Source organism: Miniopterus schreibersii (genome assembly GCF_964146895.1).
Source record: "Miniopterus schreibersii genome assembly, chromosome: 13".
Taxonomy (NCBI): Eukaryota; Metazoa; Chordata; class Mammalia; order Chiroptera; family Miniopteridae; genus Miniopterus; species Miniopterus schreibersii.
In genome coordinates, this window is record NC_138113.1 from 34,599,115 (window position 1) to 34,623,382 (window position 24,268).

Consider the following 24,268-nt stretch of genomic DNA (forward strand, 5'->3'; position numbering starts at 1 on the left):
TGGTCAGTTAATAAACTTTACATAGTTATATGAATGAGAAATTCAGTCATAAAATATTTATTGCTATTCTTAAAATAAAAGAATAGGGATTTCAAGGGTAGAAACAAAAAGTTACAGATTTGGGCAATTCAAAATCAGGTACTCAAAATTTCTCAAAGCCAATTAGAAGTTGCGTTTTAATTATTTTGCCAAATAATTTAACACTGATACTCCTCTGAAATGGATTATCTTCAATTTCTACCCTCCATATCGACATTGTATCCTCTCTCTGCCCTGGGAGGTTGACTTGCTGGGCTTGGTCAATGAGGAACCCTTATAAAAGATTGAAAGGAGAAGCCCTGGCCAGTGCGGCTCTGTTAGTTGGGCATTGTCCCGTACACTGAAAAGTTGCCAGTTCCATTCCTGGTCAGGGGACATGCGATTTGCACGCTCAATCCCAGGTAGGGGGCATGCAGGAGGCAGCCAATCAATGTTTCACTCTCACATTGATGTTTCTCACATCGATGTTTCTCTCTCTCTCCCTCTCCCTTCCTCTCTCTAAAAAAATTTTAAAAATCAATTTAAAAAAAATTAGAAAAAGGAAAAGTGCTTATAGCTCCATCTCTCCTCCCTGATGGGCTGCCTCCATATGACTGCCTCCCTCCAGTGGAGATCACTTCAACTATTGCATGTCCTTGTTTTCAATCACTACATAATCTTTCTCCTTCTGAATTCTATTAACTGTTCTCTTCCCTTGTCCATGTCATCTTTTCTGTGACTGATATTTATACTTACTTCATAACAGCATCTGTTTCTAGTTCTTCTATCTGTGAAACTTTATTTATTACACACTGCAAAATTTAAGAAAAAAATGTGATTAATGTGAGTTCTAAGTACACGTTCAATTGTATATTTAAAAGGGCCTCAATGGGCGAGAAAGTAAAAAACTTAAAGAGTGTTATTTTGAAAATACATCTAAAAATTAAATTAAATTAAAAGGGCCTCAATGACTCTGATAATCATCCTATCAGACTTCTCTTGTGTCTCTTATATACACCTCAAGGTGTTTTAAAAATTTCGGCATTACACTTACCTTATTAAATAACTATTCCAGGGTAGCTTGAACTGTACTAATTAAAATCTCCTACTATTTAAAGCTGTTCAAAATATAAAAGAACACAGAACTATAATATTTAGGAACAAGATATAAGCACCATATTAAAATTCCAAATAAATTGTGACAAATTTCTGTCTATTGATTTTGATCCTGTTACTTTACTAAATGCTTTTATTAATTCTATTAACTTTTTGGTGGATTCTTTATGGTTTTCTAAATATGGTATCATGTCATCTGTAAATAGTGACAATTTTACTTCTTCCTTTCCAATTTGTATGTGTTTATTTCTTTTTCTTGTCTGACTGCTGTGGCTTAAGCTTCTAATACTATGTTGAGTAATAGTGGTGAGACTGGGCATCCTTGTCTTGTTCCTGATCTTAGAGGAAAAGTTTTCAGCTTTTCACCATTGAGTATGATGTTAGCTGTGGACTTGTCATATATAGCCTTTTTCAAGTTGAGGTAAGTTCCTTCTATACCCACTTTGTTGAGAGTTTTTATCATGAATGGATGTGAAATTCTGTCAAATGCTTTTTCTGCACCTATTGTAATAATCATAGGATTTTTATCCTTGTTTTTGTTGATGTGATAAATCAGATTGCTTTTTGGATGTTGAACCACACTTGCATCCCTGGTATAAATCCCACTTGATCATGTTGCATAATCCTTTTAATTTACTGTTGAATTCACTTTGTTAGTATTTTGTTGACAATTTTGTTCATCAGGGATATCAACAGATGAACAGATGAATGACTAAAGAAGATGTGATATATATTGCATACACACACACACACACACACACACACACACACAGGAATATTATGTGGCAATAAAAAAGAATGAAATCTTGCCATTTGCAAGAACATGAATGGATCTAGAGGGTATTATGCTAAGTGAAATAAGACAAATTCTGTATGGTTTCACTTATGTGTGGAGCCTAAAAAAAATGAATAAACAAAATCAAAAGAGACTCATAGAGACAGAGACCAAAGGTATGATTACCAGAAGGGAGGGGGTGAGTAGATGGGTGAAAAGGGGAAGAGGAATACACTCTATAATATTGTGGTAAGTTTGCATGGGGACAGATGATTTCTATAATTAGTGGAGTATTCACATTATAAGGTATAAAAATGTTGAAACTAATATAACCAATATAATATTGTACACCAACTAGACTTAATTTTTTAAAATTTTAATTCCAAAAGAAATATATTTTTAAAGTTACATTTCCTTGCAATACATGCAACAGTTTAAAGATGAAAGAAATGCTTAGACTTCAGGAGAAGTCTGGGAATTAAAACAGCAGTTAAAAAAAGCTTGTTTAAAAGTATAATATACATACAGAAAATTGTACAAATTATGTTTATAGCTCAATAATTTCTCACAATGGAATATATCTGTTTAATCAGAATTCAGATCATGAAATGGAACACTGCCAATAAGGCATTCTCCTGCTCCACTCCTAGTAACTACTTTCTCCCAAAAGTCATTACTATCCTGATTTCTAAAACAACAGAATAATTTTGCCAATGTTTGGAATTCACATGAGTGGAATCATACAGTGTATACTGCTTTGTGTCTGATTTCTTTGGCTCCACATTATGTATGTGATATTCATCCACATTGTTCTATGTAATTTATTCATTCTCATTGGTGTAGAGTATACAATTGTATAAATATACCACAATTCTATTTATCTTTTCTACTGATGACAGAATTTTCCCCCAGCTTTTTAATATAAATAGTGCTGCAATGAAATTCTTTTGCTGTCTTCAGTGAGCTTATCTATGCATTTGTGTCAGGTAAATAGTTTGGAGTAGAACTGCTGAGTTATAAGTGTATATTTAGCACCAGTAAATATTGCCAACAATTTTTGAAAGTAGTTTCAACAATTTTAAAATGGTGTTTCAGCCAGTGTTTGAAAGAGGTAAAAGATGGGGTGACTGTAATCTTTTGTTTGGTTTTACTGAAATATTAAAAACTCGGTAATATACATTCAACTTAATGATGATGATAAATTAAGCCTAGTAAATACATTTCAAATTGGTTTTTTTTCATATATAGAAAACTTAAGTTCAGTGAATAAGATTTATCTAAGTAAAAAAAATGTCCAAAAAAAAAAAAAGATCAAGGAAGGCTTAAAAAAACATGGATTTCAGTTTATAATTATGATTTCTTAGAAATCTGGGTAAGGTGAAATGAACATTTATCTACTGCTAGGGACAGTATATATTGGTAATTTTTAACAGTTTAAAAATTGGTCGCTCTCTGATCAATAATTCCACTTTTAGAAATCAGTTATAAGGAAACTGTCTTATTTGTAAAACCAAACAAAAAAAACTTTATACAACACAGACATTTGTCACAGTGTTCTTTATAGTACCAAACTAAAAACAACCTAAATATGCAGCATAAAGAAAAGGTTAAGTAAGTTCAACATAATGTTGATGAAATTTTATACAGCCATTAAAAATGTTTCTGAAGGCCTACATAATGAGAAAATGCTTATGTTTCTAACTGATATATACAAATCAAAATAATATATACAGTATGATAGCAACAATGAAAAACATCAGTAACAATTTACACTTAGAAATATTCTTAAATAATAATCTTTTGGCTGATAGGGCTATGTTTTTCTTCTACTTTTCTACACTTTCAATTTTTAAATAAAAAAGATTACTATACTACATATATTATTTCTAAGACATGTAAAAATAAACTTCACAAAAGATTCTAAATCAAAATATATCAAATAAAAAATGCATAATTACCTGTTTAATGATATTCTTTGCCGTAATAATCATTTCATCACTATAGATTTCTAAAAAATTAAGTTTTCTTTGTTTTAAAAGTCCAAATACAAGAGATACTAGTCTTTCCTATCAAAATAAAAGAAGAATATGTAATTTCACACTTTAAATATCAAATAATCTCACAGGTAGAAATATTAAACATCAAGGGTTTTATTTTTTGATGCTCAGAACTCTATTCTGCATATGGTATTTTCTAGAAGACTAAAAAAAAAAAAACTTTCCATGGCAATCTTGTCATCAGATTTTTGGAATCAGTATTCTAAAACAGGGAAATTCTATTAACAATAATGGATCAAATGAAACTGGTTTGGGGGTAAAACAATACAAGAGTATAGTTTGGCCTAGTTTCAAGTAGCTAGAAAGTATCCTTCTTAAACTCTGATGACCAATAATACTCCATGATCCATGTGTTTTTTAATTAGTGGTCTAGAAGACTAGAATGATGACCTGGACTATCTGTGGGGAACTAATAACAGGCAGAAATATCTCAACTACTTAACTGCTACCAGGGTTTTTTGGATTCTTTACTAGTTCTTGGCAGTATTCAGTATTGAGAAGTTACCAGATAAGTAAAGCCTGGATATGATATATTTGTATATGCATGTGCATAAAAGTTGTTAATAGGTGTTCAGTGAATGTAAATGACTGATGAGTTACTATATAAGTATCACTTTTTTAAGAGACATACTCCAATATATGCATACACATGGATATACATTAATTTGTCCTCTATCTATACTTTGAACTTGGTTTGTAAGCTATATAAAGACCTCATTTTAACTCCAATTTCTAATTAAGCTATAAAATTATTTTATTCTCTAATTTCACAGGATAATAAACAATTATGGTACTTGCTAAAGTCACATAGTGAAGGACTTCTATCATAGGTCTAACAGAGCTTGAAATTTAATGTAATTTTGTTCACTATAATCTGAGAAAAATGTGTTCTAAACTCAGGATGTTAGGAATTATCACTAAGCAATGACATCAATTTCATTCCATACCTCAAAAATACATACCTCTTCTAAAGTCTGACAGTCATCTTCCAGTGGTCTATTTAAGTCATTGTGACAATAAGTAGAAAATTCTGCAATCATCATTTTATCTATTAGTTTTTCTAACTCACAAAGCTGTGATCCCAAATGACTACAAAGGAAGAAGAAAATGTTATATATAGTCATTAAAAATCCAAATTCACTCCATGATTACGGGAACTAGTAGTACTTGTTCTGATAGTACTTGTGCAATAATGTGATGTTTTAGTAAAATGGAGTTCTTTAACTTAACAAAAGTAACTAATAGTTTCACATCACCTCCCAAATTCTATTTTTCTCTTTAACTTCCAGTTAAATGTGTTATAGGAAACCTGGTTCTATAAATTTCATGACTTCTTTTTGGTCTACTTTTACAGACAAAAGAGTCAAATATTCTGAGTCCTTTTTTCATTAACCATTTACTGAATATCAATGCCAGTAGCTCCCAAGCCATTCATTTATTCAACAAATACAAGCAACTACTATGTGCCAGGTCCTGCTCTGGGTGCATATAAATATTTGAAGGACAGATTGACTCAATTCAATCTCTGTCATCATCAGTTTGAGTTATTATGCACTATCTCTCAGGTCAATGAACTGAAAGTCATTAGAACACAAAACTAAAAATACAAAAATACTGAGCTACAATCTATTCATGAAACTTGTTACCATAAAATGTTTCTTTTTAATTTACCTCTAATATTTGCAGATGCTAGCTAGGATTAAAGTGAGAAGGACCTGCCTAGCCGGCATGGCTCAGTGGTTGAGCATCAACCTATGATCCAGAAGATCACGGTTCGATTCCCAGTCAGGGCACATGCCCAGGTTTCAGGCTCAATCCCCAGTATGGGGTATGCAGGAGGCGGCCGATCAATGACTCTCTCTCATCATTGATGTTTCTATCTCTGTCTCCCTCCTTCTCTCTGAATTTAAAAAAAAAAAAAATTTTTTAAAATTTAAAAAATAAAATAGAGTGAGGACTCTAATCTGAACAGTTGTGGGGGTGGGAAAGGCCAGTATTACTAAATGGACTTGGAACTTTTAGAAAAAGCATGCACAGCTCAAATGACAAGAACGGTCCCATGTAGTCCCTGCTCTGCAGGGCACTAAGGATGAGTATCTTCATACACAAAGGAATATTTGCTACACAATCTAATAGCGTCATAAAAACAAAGGGTTGAAGAAACTTAGGTAATCTAGTTGTTCTAAAGAATTCCAAAAATTAATAGGCAGTGGGAAATGTTTATACCCCAAGATAAAATTTTTTTTTAAAGTTCTATCTTAGGGGGCAATTTAAAGACATTCATATTTAAATCTGCACATTTAATCTTAAGTGTAGCATTTGTAATTAAATAAAAAACAAACATTTAAATATATATATAATACATATATATATATATATATATATATATATATATATAGAACACTTACTTGAAAAACAAACCCTTAAGGTTGGCAACTAAGACCAGATTCATTGCAATATGAAAATTATATTTCTTACAGCTAATTAGAAGACTAATATGGTTCTCATAAATGGCACCAACATCTTACAATAAACAAATTTAGACCATACTTACTAGTACAAATTAAAACATTGCCATAAGGGGAATGTGGCAGTGTCTAGCAAAATTACAGAGGCAATTAGCCTTTGACCTAGGAATCTCACTTCTTGGAATCTTTCTCAAAGATATGCTGGTGAAAATACAAAAGTACATACATTCACTCCAGCACTGTTATTAACTGCTAAGGAATGGAAACCCAAAGGTTAACCAGTAGGGGCTAATTGAATAAATCATAACAGACACTGCAGACATTTAAAAGAATTGAAGAATGTCAATTAATATACAGTATTCTGTTACAAAGCAGTTTCTCAACCTCTTTTCACTACTGCTACCCTAGTCTTTTCAGTTATCCTAATCAACCCCCCTCCATGAAAGTTTAATATCACAGATACACTGTATATGTTTATATACCATGACCCTTTGGAGGGCCACAAACCACTGTAACATCCAAGATGTTTTTTTCACCCTTCAAGAACCACTTTGCCCCTATGGGGTGATAGCCCCAGCCCTCATTGAGAATGTATACTGTAGAGTGCTCTCCAGGGTATACTGTAAGGTAAAAACAGCAAGATGGAAAACAATATGTACAGTATGCTAATGCTCATCTAAGATGAGGACCAGATGGAGAGATGGATGGATGAAGGGAATATATGGATGGAAAAATATAAACTAAAACTTTTTAAAATGGTGACTTATAGAGGGAGGGAGGGAGGGAGGGAGGGAGGGAGGGGACCAGGATAGAAGTTAGATTTGAATATCCTTTGTTTCATAAATTTGACTTTGGAACCACATAACGATTTAGCCTAGTTATAAAACAATATTACATCTTGAAAGATCAATCCTTATATATCAAAAGCAAATAAAACAAATGAACCTGTCTACTGAGTTAGTAGTAAATCTACCTAAAGAGGAATTATTTCAAATGACTTCAAAACATAGTAATTTATCCATTCATCACACAAAGGATATATCTTTTTTTTAAACTTTTAAAAAAAATATGTTTTTATTGATTTCAGAGAGAGGAAGGAGATGGAAAGAGAGATAGAAACATTGATAAGAGAGAAACATCAATTGGATGCCTCCTGCACACCCCCTAGTGGGAATGGAGCCCACAACTTGGGCATGTGCCCTGACAGGGAATCAAACCATGCCCTCCTGGTTCATGGGACGACATTCAACCAAATGAACCACACCGGCCGGGCAGGATATACCTTAAGGAAAAGAAATCCTACGTTTATAGTAATCATATTGTTAATTTTGAGAGCATTCTATTTATATTGTAGGATAAAACAAATGAGCAATTATGTTAACATCATTAGGAACCACAGTTTTCAGCCTGTTCAAAAGGATATACGAGTAAGACTGCAGTAAAAACTCTATAGTCCTGGATTTAAATTAAAACTATCAATATAAACTCAGATTTTTTCTTTATAAAGGGAAAATTATTTTCTGTCTCTTTCCATTATAAATTACCTCTGGTACCCAGACTGTAATTTTTAAATACCAATTTCCTACTAAAAGAAACTAGAACTCCTTAGAGAAGTGGCAGATTACAAGTCTGTGGCAGAAAATATATACGAGTATCTTATAACACAAAGTAAGAAAACAATCAATGACTACTCATGGAATCATGTCAAAGGGACTCAAGAATGAATTGGGAAAGGTTCCTACAAAAGACAGGACAATTTGAATATTAATAAAAATAAAAAACAGCAAAGAACTTGAACAGTTCAGACATATATATAAATTCATGTGTTTATAAAAATATTTTTAAAAAACTCATCAGTCACCTTTGGAAGGTGCTATATTTTCAAATCATTATTTTTAAAAAGTTCTAAATAAGGGAAAAGAATCTTGAATTTATCCTGCCTACGTTTGTAAGAAATGTCCTTTAGCATTACCAAATAAATAATTGTTATGCAGAAATATTGCTTTAAGGAAATATTCCAGTTAGTAAATGAATAAAAAAGTATAGAATTAGAATATCATGATTTGAAACCCATAATGAGATGATAAATCTAGGCAATGATCAAGTGGCTGTTAACATCACTAAAAGAGAAACAATCAGATATATGCTGCTTGACTGAAATACAAACCACTACCTATTAAGTACTTGATAAAAAGTAACACTTAAATCTGGTCAAGAATTTAAATCTAACTACCAGTTTAGAGAAAATATAGGCAAAAGAAAAACACGCTAAACATGAGGATATAGTCAGCAAAATCCAGACTGTGAGAAGGCTATACAAGACAATTCAATTTCTTCAATACATAATTTGAAAGGGAGAATACAAGACAAATGGAGAACTATATATCAAGACACTTGAAATATATCAACCAACTGCAATGTATAGACATTATTGGATCTTTATTTCAACAAGCACTATAAAAAAGAATTTTGAGACAAACAGGAAAATCTGAACACTCACCAGATATTTGAAAATATAAATAATATTAGAGTTACATTTTTAAAATTTTTTTTCTTTCAATGATACTTAATGAAATATTTATGGATGAAATAATATTTTGAATTTATTTCCAATCCAGAAGTAGGGGGAGGGGAATAGAGAAAACAAAGTTGACCATGAGTTTGTAACTCACAGGTGATACACAATTTATCCAGCTTCATATAACTCTCTTCATATAATTTCCTCTATTTTTTAATATGTTTGAGTTTTAAGTAAGTTTTTAAAAAAAGTAGTAACAGGGTAGGACATAAATCTACCCATAATTTTACTATTGCTTGGTTCTGAATTTTTATAAAGATCGGATTCCTTTTTACGGCACACTAGAGGTTACACTCAGGTATGTGTTACCTTCAGGTATGAATGAATGGTCTTGAACAAATTCCAACAAAGAATTACGGTGAGAAATCAATATGATTGCATCTACTGATGTTTGGGCATCAAAATAATAAAACTGTAATTTCAGTGTAATAACTAAGTAGCTTCATTTTTATGCATTCTTTACCTACTTTTTAAGTCTGATAAATATAATAAAAAAAGAGCAGATATAAATTTCAATACTAACATCAAATAATATTACATAATCACAGGTATATAATATATACACAAAGATTTGTCTAAACAAATCTTTAAACAACTTCCAGGATTAAAATGTTCTACAAGATTTACCCATTCATCCTTGCTCTAATTGTTTTTTATACTCTTGAATACTTTGACAATAGATTAATAATAATGGCCTGCACATTATTATTAACCTTATAAAAATATTTAATAGATAAATCTGTTAACAGCTCATTTTAAAAGTATGTGTCCTAATAATCACATAAAGTAATTTAGAGTGGTGAAAGAAATCTACTGAAACAATAAATAACTAAATATCACTTTCTGAAAAAGTACTTATGGTCTTATATACTAAGTAAACTGAAACAACTCCAATACTTCCTACTTTGACCTGCCTCAATTTGTACATTAATTCAGATCTTCTACTAAACTGGTTGATCTTCTACAATGACTTTTGTGCTGCTTTCATCAGAGAAACATATGTCAATAAACTCTACAGTAACACTAGTTTCATCAAACAGCAGGAAGTCTGGTTTTTGGCTTCACTCGAGAGAATAAAATGTGGATGCTTTCTCACTATAATGTTTTGAAGATCTAAATTATAGATTATATTAGGATCAAAGACTTTGTTACATACCTTTGATACTTCCAATAATAAAAGCCCCTTACATGGAATCACAAGATGACCTCAGATCAATGAAAGCACAATAAACTGAAACATATAATTAACTGAATATTTTCTACCTTTTCTTAAAAAAAAAAAAAAAAAAAAAAGGCTTATGACTAGAAAACAAGCTAGTTTCAATAATTTTTATCCTAAAATCAATTACCATGTTAGGTCCTGGCTTAGCAAACTTATAACTCAATTGCCCACAGTTTTACATCTATCACACTATAAAATTAGCACTGATGTTCCAAGTGATCTGTTGGAGGTCCTATAAATTCCTCAATCAAATACATTAAAAGTATACATAGTTCTTGGATCAGATAAGACCTGGGTTGAATCTTGATTCTCTACTGTTTTATAACTTGCTGTATGATTTCGAGCAAGTTAACCAAGACTTTCTATGCCTCAGTTTCCTTATCTATTAAATTGGGAAAAGATTACTGATCTCATAGAGGTTTTTTGGGGGGTGGGGGGAATCAAATAATACATGCAATATATACTTAGCACTATATCTGGTACAGAGTACCAAAGAATTTTAAAAATGTTCTCAGGTTTTACAGTGATGGTGGTAATACAGTAATGGTGGCAATAAGTAGCAAGAAAAAAAGTTAATGGTGAAAACAGAAAGTTTCTACATAAATCTTTATAATAATAAAGAGCAAATAACACTGCATCCTTGAATTTCAAAAATTTTTCTATATCAAAACCTGCAAGATATCAAGGTTCAAATACATTTTTAGGTCTATAATGAGATTTCTGTATTACATCTGCTTAACAAGCATTAGAATATCATTAACCACAGCAATACTTTTAGTTAAATTAGTATAGATCACAAATGATATATTCTGTTACACTGATTACCATACATTTATTTATTCCTAATAGCAGAATTTCATTCCATGAGTAATGGTTAAAAATATTTATGTCCTAATAATTCAAATTGCCCAATTTTGCAACAATTTAGGCGGTAAAATAATTTTTAAAAATTTTAATTACAAAAATCAACAAATGTACAAAAGATCTATTTTAATAATTATTAAACATTAGTAAAGCCCTCTTTGAATACAGACAGGAAGATGTTTTAGCTGAAAAGTTTGTTTTAGAAAGAATAAAATTATGTAAAAAAAATGTTATTTTAATTCCAAATCCTGAAAAAGTAGAGTACCCAATGGTAAATTGAAACCAGGCTTCTCAGTTCTAGTGCATTTTAGTCCCCTGGAGAACTTTAAAAAAATACAGTCCTGGCCACTGTGGCTCAGTTGGTTGAGCATTGTCCCGTGCACCTAAAGGTAGCTAGTTCGATTCCCAGCCAGGGAACATACCCAGGTTTCGGGTTCAATCCCCAGTTGGGGTGCACATGGGAGGTAACCAGAGGCAACCAATAGATATTTCTCTCTCTCTCCCTCTCCCTTCCTCTCTCTCAAATCAATAATAAAAACATGTTTTTTAAAAAATATAGAAAGAATGAGAAAAAAACATAAACATTTTTTACTATCACTGACTAGAAAATATATAATATTACGTTAATACTACACAGAAAAATCGCACACAAATAAGAATATTCAAATTCTTTTAAAATAAACAGAGATTTGCAATTGTAGTAATTTGACTATTAGATTTTGCTATCAAAGCTCCCTTTAAAAGGATTAGAAAAAAATCATAGCCAAAAGCAAACTTGGAATCAGATCTATCAAATGAAAAAACTATTAACAAATTAATCCAATAGAGTCTTTTGGTTCTACTGAAAGATTTCTTATTTTAAGTAAGATCCTATACTTTTCTAAGCTATGCCCCACAAAAATAACTAAAATTTGTTCTTTGATATGAAAAAAAGAAAAAAAGTGTGTGAAATTCAAGTACAATATCTCCTCTCCTACTGGGACAGAATAATCATGTTAATAAACTAAGAACAGCTTACCCCACTAATGCTTGTAAGTAAACAAGAGGCCTAAAATACAAGTTATCCTAACTGATCAGACAAAAATACAGAGTCCAAAATTATTCTTATTCTTCCAAATAAAGTTAAATGGACTTAAAAATATCTGTGAAGCTATAAAAGAAAGTAACTAATGTTGATATTTAACAACTTCATAGTAAAAGGAATGATAAAGTCAAGAAAGTAAATCACCAGATAGTATTTAACAAAACAGTATTTAAACAAAACAATGCTGGGTTACAAATATGTCAGCCTTAAACTACAGTATTTCAACTATGAGACTATATTCTTTCTTCATTAGATAAACATTTTCTTTTACAGTATTTTTATGTTTGAAAATTATTTGCATATGAAGATGCTTATCAGAAGTTAGAAACTCAACACAGTTCTGATACCAAACTTTTATAGAGTGATATCCATACTGGAACTGACATTTGAAAGGCAGCTATACAGAGATGTTTTATATGAAGAATAAATACTCTCTACACATGTGTAGGTTCTAATAAATAGTAAAAAAAAAATATTTGAACAAAATGTAGACAATCAGAATATTTGAAAGTTCTTTTAAAAATCATATACAGCAGGTCTTTGAATAATGTCCTTTCATTCAACATCCTTTCATTAGAGCATTGAGAGAGAGAAAATATATTCCCAGCCAGGGCCACTGTCTGTATAATGTTTGCACACTCTCCCCATGTCTGCATGGGTTTTTCTTGGTATTCCAGTTTCCTCCCAAATCCCAAAGATGTACATATGAAGTGAGCTGGCTTATCTAAACTGTCCCAGTCTGAGTGAATGTCGGGGTTGGTGTTAATGTGTCCTGTCCAGGGTTGGTTTCCACCTTGCACCCTGAGCTGGTAGGAGAGAGTTCAGTCACCTACAACCCTGAACTGGAATAAGTGGGTTGAAAAATAATTATCTTACTTTTTATTAATCTTTCTTAAATGTAGGTACAGCTCACATTTATTTCAATGTTTAGTATTAGAAATGTTTGGGGTCTTTATAAGTTTGGTGATGTTTCTGTGACCAGAAATACGCCACAGGAACTTAATTCTTGTTCATATCAATTAGCCTAGGTAAAATTGGTTTCATTATACATCATCTTGCTGAAAGTCACAATTTCTAAGTACCCATCAATGACATTAAGTGAGGACTTACTGTACACCTTTTTATGACGAACATTTTTTCCTTTGAGTTAAGGTACAAAAAGAAGGTTAAAAATTAGGGTATACTCTTCCTTGGCTCAAATTAAATAGAAGATTATAAAACTACCCTTCTGTTTTCTTTTTAAATATATCTTTATTGATTTCAGAGAGAGGAAAGGAGAGGGAGAGAGAGAGCTAGAAACATCAATGATGAGAGAGTCATTGATCGGCTGCAGCCCACAACCTGGGCATGTGCCCTGACCGGGAATCAAACCCTGATCGCCTGGATCCTAGGTCGACGCTTAACCGCTGAGCCAAGCCCGGCCGGGCCCCTTCTGTTTTCTAAAAAGACATACTGGGAATAAATAGCAACCCAGTTCTTAAATATTTTCTAGATAGCTTTGGATAACTACTTTTCATCAATATTATTGGGCATAAACTTGAGTCAAAGAAAATAAAATTTTAAAAACTGCATGACCTTTAGGGTAAAAATTAAGAATAATTTTAGTATTTGTGTTTAGCAGGCAAGCATTCAATCACTGATTCTATTTCTCAGCACTGTCCTAATTCAGAGGATAAAGCACTTCACTTTATAGAATTAGCTCCCAATATTCATTAACCTTTATGATACTGTATAGTAGAGATAAGTGAAAAAACACAGTTTCTGTCATTACAGTAGTCCATTTTTCTAAAGTAGTGACAAAAAATTTAATATTATTTACTTAAAATATATATTTCACGTACATTCACAAAAGAGAAATATTTAAACTATCAGAGGTGAAAAGGAAACTAAAAATAATTTAGTCAACCTGGGTTCCATGCTAGGGAAAATCCAAAGTAGGTTTCAAAGTACTATGAACCACCCAAAGTTGTTTATAAAATTTTATGTACAGGGTTATTTTTATGAAAAGAAGGCCCAAGCACAGCTTTCAATATATTCTCAAGAAGTATGTGACTCAAACTTTTTACAAACATCCGAGTCTGATTAGGTTCCTCCACTAAGGTTAGAGCTCCATAGCTATCTGTACATTCATTCATCATCATACTGTATTACACTGTATCGTAACTACCCAGTAATTTCTGTCTTCCTTCTCCTGCCAAATAAATTGTAGAAACAGTGAGAGCAGAGAATATCTCTGATTTGTTCATGGCTATCTTTCCAGTATTCTGTCTTGTGTCTGATATGTAACAGATAATCGAAAACCATTTCTTCAATGAATGAATGAACCAATCAATCAATCAATCAATCATTTATGTACTTAAATGTGGGCCAAGCTTTTAAAAATGCTTCCTAAATAAATATTCCAATTGCATAGCCTTAGCCAGTAAGAATTTACAATTCAATCAAAATAAACTTATTTTGAAGCTAAATTTTCCAGAATATATTAAGTATCTTTTAAGTCACAGAGCACATATCTTCCATAAAACTTTTGTAGTTACTCAGTAGTATAAGGTTTAGATGAGTTTCCTGGCAAATAGAAACTTCCACAAGGACACTGCAAGCCTGCTTAACTGAATGAAATTTTGATGGCTTGCAACAGGTCTATCAATAAATTAAACATTTTGCCATGATCTCATATAAAATAACTTACATAAAACCCTAACCATAAAGGTATTTTCAAAATGATACAATATTTCTACAGGTATTTTAAATCCCATTATGTGAACTGTTTGCTAATGGGATCCTTGATATTAGACATAACAAAATGGAAGGGAGGTGAAAGATATAGCCCAAAAATAAAAACTTAGGAGAAATTGGGTCTTTTCCAACACTATGTGGAATTTTTTGTAATGTGACAGACTGAAAATCAGAAATAAAATTTAATAATTATTAAATTTAAAACCTATTCAAGAGCTTTTAAAAGGGACTTAATTTTAGGTATACTAGTAGTATTCCTTCCTCAACTTTGATACTATCTTGACAAAAAACTATTTCAAAATTTTCAAAATGTTATTTTCAAAGTTGTGACTGGCCTTTCATTGATTTCATCTACTAAAAAATGTAATTTTGCTTCTCCATACAAATGTCCCTGTAAATACTGGTCCTTATGGGTTTTGTTTGTTTGTTTAGCTAAGACTAAAATATCAAAATGATAATATTACTAAACAGATCTGGAAGAAAAAATAACCATATAACTTTAAACATACATTTCTTCAGCTAACCTTACACACTAAAATTTATCCTTTAAAAATTTCTAACATTATTTCTAATGGTTTAATTGACATACCGGAAGCTGTGAATGCCCTGAAGTTCCTGCTGTAGAACCTCTTGCGTTGTTGCTATTAAGTCCAATGCTCCAACAAATTCAGAAGCAGATAACAACACCTGTACTGTAGGTTGAGTCTGGTGTACAGTGGCCATTAACTTCAGTTTATTGTACACTTTAACACAATTATTTCTGCTAAGTGCCAGTCTTAAAATGTGTAGTGATCCTTCACACATTACTTTATCAATCTGTGCAATTTTATCTCGAAGCATTTTTACAGCCTGGGAAGTTTTCTTGAGGTAGTCCTGCAATTCATGTTGAGAGGTCATTGCATGAAAGAATGCTTCTGAACGTAGAGAGATCTGGTGAGCAATGTTTACTTCCACAATATCCAGATAATGGCTCAGCTTAAGAGGGAAGGAAAAAAAATTATGGAGTATTATAAGTATACCTTCCTTGACTATCCAAATACTTTCTAAAAATGATACAATATTTCTACAGGTATTTTAAATCCCATTATGTGAACTGTTTGCTAATGGGATCCTTGATATTAGACATAACAAAATGGAAGGGAGGTGAAAGATATAGCCCAAAAATTAATAAATGTAAGACAACAGTGTAGAAGGTGATTTACCTTCTACTACTGCTCCTGCCATTACTGCCTTCCAAACGCCAACCACTTTCTAGAAAGAGTACCCCACAGTCATTTCAGATTATAATCTAGTTTCAGAAGTTCTAAGAACTGAGAGACAATGATCTCCTAAACTCCCATACATCATTGCCATCACTATCATCACAAATCACTTAACTGACTAAAAAGTGATTATAGTTACTATTTATTGACCTCCTCCTTCTATGTACCAGGCACTGGCATATTATACACATCATTTTCTAACTTTAACAATCTTGGAATATAAGTATTATTATTATTATTCTCATTTTACAGATGAGGAAACTGAGGCTCAGAGACATTACACTGCTTGAATAAAGTCATGTTAGTAAGTGGCAAAACTAAAATTTGAACCCAGGTCTGTCTGACTCAAAAGCTGAAGTTGTTCCTACTACACCAGGCTGACTCAAAATGCTAAAGAATCCATAAAAGACAGATTGGTGGTCCAGTCACAAATTATAAAAAAAACTAAGATTCTTTTGGATCTTTTTTCCCCCAAGGCTGCTTATTTTACATTTCAAAAATTATTATCAATTTGTAAAATTCAGTTTATTTCCAATGTATTTTACTCTTAAAAGGTTGACAAATGCCTTAAACAATTAGTTCATATATATTTTTTATAACACTACCAAGATGAATTCCTAGAATAACATATATTAAAAATTTTTTCTAATTTCAAATGTGGACTTCTAAAACTTTAGCTGTCTTTTCTTTCTTTCTAACTGCATATGCCTTTCCATTTTTCTCCCATTTTTTCACTTGTAGATTCTTCAACCTATAGCTCAAAATTTAGGCATTATTTCTGAACATCTCAGGAGAATTCATAGCATTAAAGGGTTAATGAACTTTCAGCGTTTAGGACTCATAAGATTGGAAGAGATTATTTGGTCACCTAGCCTGTTTCCTTAAAACCATGCAGGATCACAACATCTTCAGTAAGGCTCTTTCAGTGATCTATTATAATATAAAATAGGTTACAAACAAGAAATTTTCCCACAGTTTAAATCTCTTGCATTTATACCCTTCTGCTATTGTTCTTTTCATCTTCAATACAGCTATTCATTTATTTACCTAAAAAAGCAATATGGGGACAAAGGTAGTAAGGTACATTGCAAGCTAAAATGGACTCAATTTTCAGAATAGTAAATGGAGCGTGGGTAACTCCTTTAGGACAGTGCTATTCAGAAGGCAGTTTATATGCTGCTGCCAGTCTGTGAGCTGTTTAGCAGGTCCATAATAAAATAAGAAACTTTGCTAGGTAGCAAATCAACTACATCACTAAGCCCACTGCATTACTTTTTCAAAAGAGACTTTCTTAATGAAGGAAGAAGTGCAATTATTTATATTCTACTGCAAACTCCTTATCTCATCGCAGACCAGCACTTTGGGTAGCACTACAAGGATACCAATTTCTCTGATCCTGGTATAGCATCCCCTCTCTTTAAAGCTAGCAAGATAAAAAGAGCTGATGTCAATAATAAAGTGAGTTTGAAACTGCTCTCTTAGAATCCTGTCTTCCATTACTTTTCTAAGAACAGAACAGAATGAGGAGCTAGAACATAAATATAACAAACTTGATTTTGCAACTAGCCAAAAAAAGAAGAGTTCCATTACTTTAGTCATTTTAAACATTTAGCATGAGAAAACTGTTTCATATGAATTTCAAAGATTTCACTTGAATGTCAAAGATTTCAACAGATCAATCTATTTTCTTTTCAAAGGCATAATATTTTCATAATTCATTTATTATTAAAATTCTATAAAGAGAACAATTTTTAAAGTATTCCTAAAAGTATCTATAATAAAAAAGTATCAATAAGATTTTATTGGCTTTTGTTGTTTTTCTCTTAAGGTATATTCTACTGGGATACATATTTGGAATGGGAAAAAGTGGTCTGAGAGTGAACCTATGTCCATAAACCCATAGTTTTCATAAGATTTATGAATCTGTTCTTACTCAAGGAAAATCTTTATAAGTGAAAATGTTGTCAAAGCAAAAAAGTGAATTCATTTTCATTTTTAAATTATTTCTATTTTTCAGTTACAGGTGACACACATTACTTTGTTAGTTTCAGGTGTACGCCCCAGTGATTAGACATTACATAACTTACTAAGTGATCATCCAGATATAACTGTAAGAAAAATAATACTCATGACTATTTTCCTACATTTCTTCTATCTTCCAAAAGCTAGTGCTTTCTTCAGTTACTAAGGAGGACTGGACCTAATTTATTGAATCATCTTCCTGGAATAAGCTTTCATACTGCCAAGAGATGTCACTGTACTAAAACAATGCTTTCCTTTCAATTTAAGAACCACAGTCAGTTTTAGATAAGCTCTAAACTGAGTTCAGGAAAAAAAAGAGATCAAAGGTCTTTACTTACTATTCAAATTTTAAAAGATTCTTGATATGTGAGTTGAGATATTTTTAAAGTTCTACATTTTAAATGATATTCAAGATGTTGACTTCTGAAATACAGAACACTGTAAAAAATTTAAAAACTGCTGACTAATAACATCCAAAATACTAGGCTTTGCAAAGCTAAAAGTACAATAGAATATTGATATAGTTTTGCTTTAAAATAATAACCCTTATTATGTAAATGAGGAAAAACAGTGCCTCAGGAAAAGCTGATTTTCCATACTTTAAATCATAAAGAATATAAAAGTGACCAATACATTGTTTGGGATAAATGTAAAGCAATTATAATTACATGTGTTATCTACTATATCTTTTCAATTGAAATTCTATCAACTGCTGTTTCAGAGAATAAGCACTCAGACAATAAGCTTTTCCTTTTCAACAGCACAACTTGTATTCCACTGAATCAAAATACTACTTTATCAGTAATGATTTGAAGGCATACAATGATTGGTAACAACAAAATGAAATTAAAAGTAGTGCTTACTAAATAACTAAATCTGAGCCCATGCCAAGTAGCACCACTTAACTAGAATAAAATATTTTATGTGGAAAAAGTAAAAAAAAAAAAAATACCTTTTCTTGTAGCAACTTTGAGGAAGCTGCGTCACGATTTCCTTTTCCACCAGCGGTATTAAAATGAGACCATGGTAAAACTGAATTAAAAGTTAAAGAATCGTCCAAGGCAAAATCTGGTTTCATAAAAATCTATTAAAAAAATGCATTTCCCTCAATTAGAAAAACATTTTCTTTACATTCATTATCCCTTCTAAAATCATAAGACCATTAAACAATAATTAATTTGGATCTCAAGCATAAACAGCAAAAGCAAGTGATAACAGGTTGAGTTAGTCAGATAAAAATCTTTAGAAAATGTAGAAGTCAAGTCTCATCAAGCTAAACATGCTCATGAAAAATAGAAAAATGTTTTTTTTGCCTTTACCAATGGAGATGATCATTCCATTACAACTTGATCAAATGCACTAATGCAGTTGCACTGGGCACATACCAAAGGGAGATATCATACTTATTCTAAAATTTCCATATTATTTCCCACGGATAGTGGTTTTGTTTTGTTTGTTTTTTAAATGCCAGATATCAATTTCTCTATACTTATATTTCTACTTTCTCCTGCTAAAAATTCTTTCAAAACTGTTTTTTTTAGATTTGGCATACACTAAATTTTAAAACCAAAACAAATTCAATTTTATGAAAAGCCTATTCCTTTTCTCCTACATATCACATCCATCTGGGTACTAAGTCTTACTCATTAGATTTCCCAAATATTGCTTGAATCTCCTCTCCTCTACCTCCACAGCATTTCATCAATGCAGCTCTTCATTATCTCTGAATTACAGTAAATGGACACCTAATGATGTCCTTTCATAATCTACCCACTGTACTGCTGTCAGATATCCCTTTAAAATGTAAGTATATCTGAATTAACTTCTGTTTAAATCTCTCAATGGATTTCCATGACCCACAGACCAAACTTTTTAGAATGGTAGCAAAAGTCCTTCATTTTTTTTAGATCCACTTACCTCTTTGTATCTTGCCACTTGCACTATTTACAAGTTAAATTTGAGCAGTACTCAACTATCTTCCATACCCTCTTATGCTTAAGTATCATTTTGGGCCTAGAATGCCCTGCCTATCTTCCTAGAGAATTTACCCAAGCAAAGGGGCAAACATGTCTCTGTGTATGATACAGAGATTAATCACCCCATCTCTGAACACAAGTACACTATGTGTACTTATTTATCTCATACCTATTTATCTCATACTTCACAAAAATTATTTACTTAATATGTATATATCCCCCTGGAATATGTTCCTATAAGATTGGATTTATAATTATTATTCTTTGTATCTCCGTAAGGCCTGAAACATGCTTTAATCAGTTAATTACTTCATTAATTTCTATACTTTATTATATTTACTGATTCATTTTATCTATATCCAAAAATTATAATGAATTTGACAGGGAAAATCTAACTAGGGACATAAGTATATTTTCTAGTCATTGCTTTAGTATTCTTGAAAGTATTGATTAATTCAGTAAGTATTTACTGGTTGTCTAACTTATGCTTGGCACTAAGGCGAAGCAAAAATAAATTATTAGAGGTACTAATCTCAATGATCTTTAGTCTAAGGGATATGATAAAATATATACATAAATGTCTTATTGGGGGAAGAGTGACAAATGTCTTGAAAGGGAAGGCTGGGGTCTAGATAAATGCTATGGGAATTCAGCAAAGGGGCAAATTATCTTCAGCTGGGGAAAAATGTATTTATGTAAAGTTGCCATTTAAGCAAAAGACTGTAAAGGATTAGATATGGGGAGATGATGGAAAAGTCTCTGGGCTAAGGAATAGTGCAAATAAAGCATGGGGCCAGCAAAACAGTTTGGCTGAAGTAAAGATATGTAAAGATTAAGAGGCAAGCCCTAGCTGGTTTTGCTCAGTGGTTAGAGCATCAGCCCACAGACTGAAAGGTCCCAGGTTCGATTCCAGCCAAGGGCACGTACCTTGGCTGCAGGCTCTATTCTCTGCCCCAGTCAGGCAGGAGGCAACCAATTGATGTGTCTCTCACACATCCATGCTTCTCTCTCTCCAACCCCCTTCCACTCTCTCTGAAAAGCAATGGAAAAAATATCTTCGGGTGAGGATTTAAAAAAGATTAGGAGGCAAAAGTTAAAAGTGTAACTATGAATGGAAATGAATAATTAAGGGCCTTAAATTACAGTTTCAATTTAATTTCATAGGAATCAAAGAACTTCAAAAATGACTGCCCTCTCCTTTTTGTTGCTGCCTTTCATGTCTGTCTCTTCTCACCCTAAAGAACAATTACCACAGACCTCTTTGAGAATCTGATGAATGTGGAGGATTCTTTCCCCAGAAAATAAACCTCATCTGTACAAAAATTTTCTTACAAAGAAAATTTCTTTTAATAATCTGAAGGAATAGTAAGATCAACAAAATTCTTCTTTCAGAATGGAGAGATTTAAACATATTTGTAGGTTTTGGTGATGAAGAAGACATTGATGATGCAACAGAGAGAGAAGAAATGTGATGGAACAAAGTTCCAGAAGAGGTAAAGTGATCAAAGTGTCAGAAAATAGCTAAATGAAAGTTTCTTAAAGGCAAAATTAAAGATCAAATATTAAAAAGCACTATTCTCATTTTTTAAGCTTTGTTACCTTAGGTACTTGCTCCAGATCTGTCCTGGATTTATCTATTAAAAAAATAAAAAGGAAAAGGGAGGATATGATATTTTAAAACTTGTTTTCATTTTACTTCCACAAAATATGCTTTGACAAGATTCAATACTGTACTAGGTCACAACCAAATAACCATTTAAGTTTCTTTGTTCAACAAGTATCTATTAAGGACCTCCTATATCCCTTTAGTAAAAAAGCACTGAATAAGGCATATGTTCAAATAATTTTAATCAATTGCATAGTAGCAATAAAACAACTAAATACATTTTAAGTGAGAATGATTAGTCTACAATGACTTAGTCTACAATGATTAGCTACCCAGAAAGCTTGATGCTATCTTATTAAGTTTTGGTGAGATTAAGTTTGGCAATGTTATGTAGTTTTTAAAAATGAATTAAATTCTAAAATAGGAATACTTTTTTTAGTTGTTCAAAACATCCACCATGCCTTCCAGAATTTCTTCTGTTCAAAGATTTTTTAGTATATCTATTTTCTTCTTATACATTTTAGTTTGTATCATCTACAAACTAATTTGCAATTGAAACTAATTTACCTCCATCTCACCAATAAGATCTCAGACAACATACCCTCCTTTCCAAAAGTAACCCATCCCCTCCTGCCTCTTCTATGAGCTCGCTTCATCAATTACCCTGCCTCTCTCCATATCTTCAACCTCTTCCTCCTTCTAAGAGTATTTTCCTCTCTGCATATAAATAAGCCCCATTCTATCCCATTAAGAAAGAAAGAGAGAGAGAGAGAAAGAGGAGAGAGAGAGAGTTAAAACATAGAGCCCAGAGTAGATTGAGGCAAGGGAGGACCTCAGGTGCAAAATTTAAGCAAGCACTCACCCTCAGGGTTATGCAAATGCCTCTCTTGCCTCATCTAGTCCATGCAAAAACCTTCTTCCACTCTGTTCCCTCTGTAGTCAATACCCTATATCTCAAATTTTCAGGTCACATCCACACTGGTAGTCTCCGTTGCTTTTTCTTGTACTCACTTTAATATATAGTATTGAGGTTTCTGTAACCATGACTCCAGTTTAAATGCTCTAAGATCACCTAAATTGCCCAATCCACAAAGATTTCTCAGTGTGCAAACTGAAGTATTCTCGCATTGCAGACTAATTATTCTCACTTCTTTGAAATTCTCACTACCTTTCATTTCAAAGGTGGAACTCTCTCTTGGTTGACTCTCTTATCTTTCTACTTCATTATAGTCTCCTTCACAAGTACCTATTTTCTATCTGCCCCTTAAATGAGACAACTTCCTAGTGTTCTATTATCAGTTATTTTCTTCTCACTATTCACATTCTCCCTGGGTGATCCCAACCATGCCCTTGGATTCAACTACCATACTACTGTCTAGCATATTATCTATGACAATGTCTACTGTACCTACATCTCCAGCCCAGATCACTTTCCTGAGCTCCAAGTTGCATACCAGACATCTTCTTTGCAAAACTGCAATTAAACCAGCCTCCATCTCCTCCAAAATTCCTCCTCTTATATTCCCTTTCTCACTGAATTGTACCTCACCTAGCCAGTTGCCCAAGCAAACTCCCAAGAAATCTCGGAGTCATCCTTGAATCAACTTGTTCCATTACCAATGACTGACTGACCACCAAAACCTCTGCCTCGATCTCTCAAAGGCCTAATTTCCTCTCCATCTTCATTATAACTGTTATGTGGGGCCACATGATTTCTCACTTGTATTACTGCAATAGCCTCCAACTGTCTCCTTGCTTCCAGTTATATCATCATCTAAAAATGTATTATCCACAACTGTTTTCACAGTGAAATGTATAACCATAAACCTGATTTTGCCTGGTTAAAAGATTTTGTAGCTCTATACTGCTTTAAGAAAAGAAATATTCCTTAGCATGGTATACAAGGCTATTGATCTGACTCCCACCTATTTCTTCAACCTTATTTTCTTGCTCCCAGTAGAGCCAACATACTGAACTTTTGCAGTCCCTTGAACATGCTAATTTCTCTCTTGACTCTATAGCTTTGTACAAACTATTCCCTCTTCCTGGAATGCCTTTCCCACATAAATCTTTCTCAATAGCTAGTTTAAAACACAGGCAAATCATCCTTAACTCTAGAAAATCTTCTAAGGCTAAGTTAGCAGCTCTATACAATCTTACCACACTGATCTTACTACTTAATATACAGTGCTGCAATTTTTGGTTTCTTTACTTAATCTTACTCAGGAGACCATCAGCTTCCTGAGGACAGGGACATTTCTTACTCATCTATTTTGAAGCAATAGGCAAAGTATCAAGCACACAGATATTACATAGGTATTTGTTGAATTGAAGACAACATTACCATCAGACCCATGATTTTCTCTTAAAAGGTTTTAGAAAAGATTATAATTGTAAGCTATAAAAATTCACTAGAAATAAAAAATATAGGCATGACAGCCAACAGTGCCCCAAATCAAGATTTTTTTCATTAATATTTATGCT

The 24,268-nt window shown here is 32.4% G+C and overlaps 1 protein-coding gene across 7 annotated transcripts in view; it reads right to left on the reverse strand.

The window, feature by feature from the left end:
• VPS54 (VPS54 subunit of GARP complex) overlaps positions 1 to 24,268 on the reverse strand; it is a 134,914-nt gene that overhangs the window by 33,836 nt on the left and 76,810 nt on the right. For all 7 annotated transcript variants that reach the window (XR_014000218.1, XM_081157257.1, XM_081157256.1 and 4 more), the window contains 6 exons: positions 21,778 to 21,812; positions 19,155 to 19,286; positions 15,508 to 15,893; positions 4,929 to 5,055; positions 3,868 to 3,975; positions 775 to 830 (listed from right to left, as the gene is read on the reverse strand). Coding sequence is in view for 6 of the 7 variants with exons in the window: in XM_081157257.1 (XP_081013383.1) it covers positions 775 to 830; positions 3,868 to 3,975; positions 4,929 to 5,055; positions 15,508 to 15,893; positions 19,155 to 19,286; positions 21,778 to 21,812 (844 nt within the window). In the remaining variant the exon portion in view is untranslated. The remainder of the gene's footprint in view (positions 1 to 774; positions 831 to 3,867; positions 3,976 to 4,928; positions 5,056 to 15,507; positions 15,894 to 19,154; positions 19,287 to 21,777; positions 21,813 to 24,268) is intronic.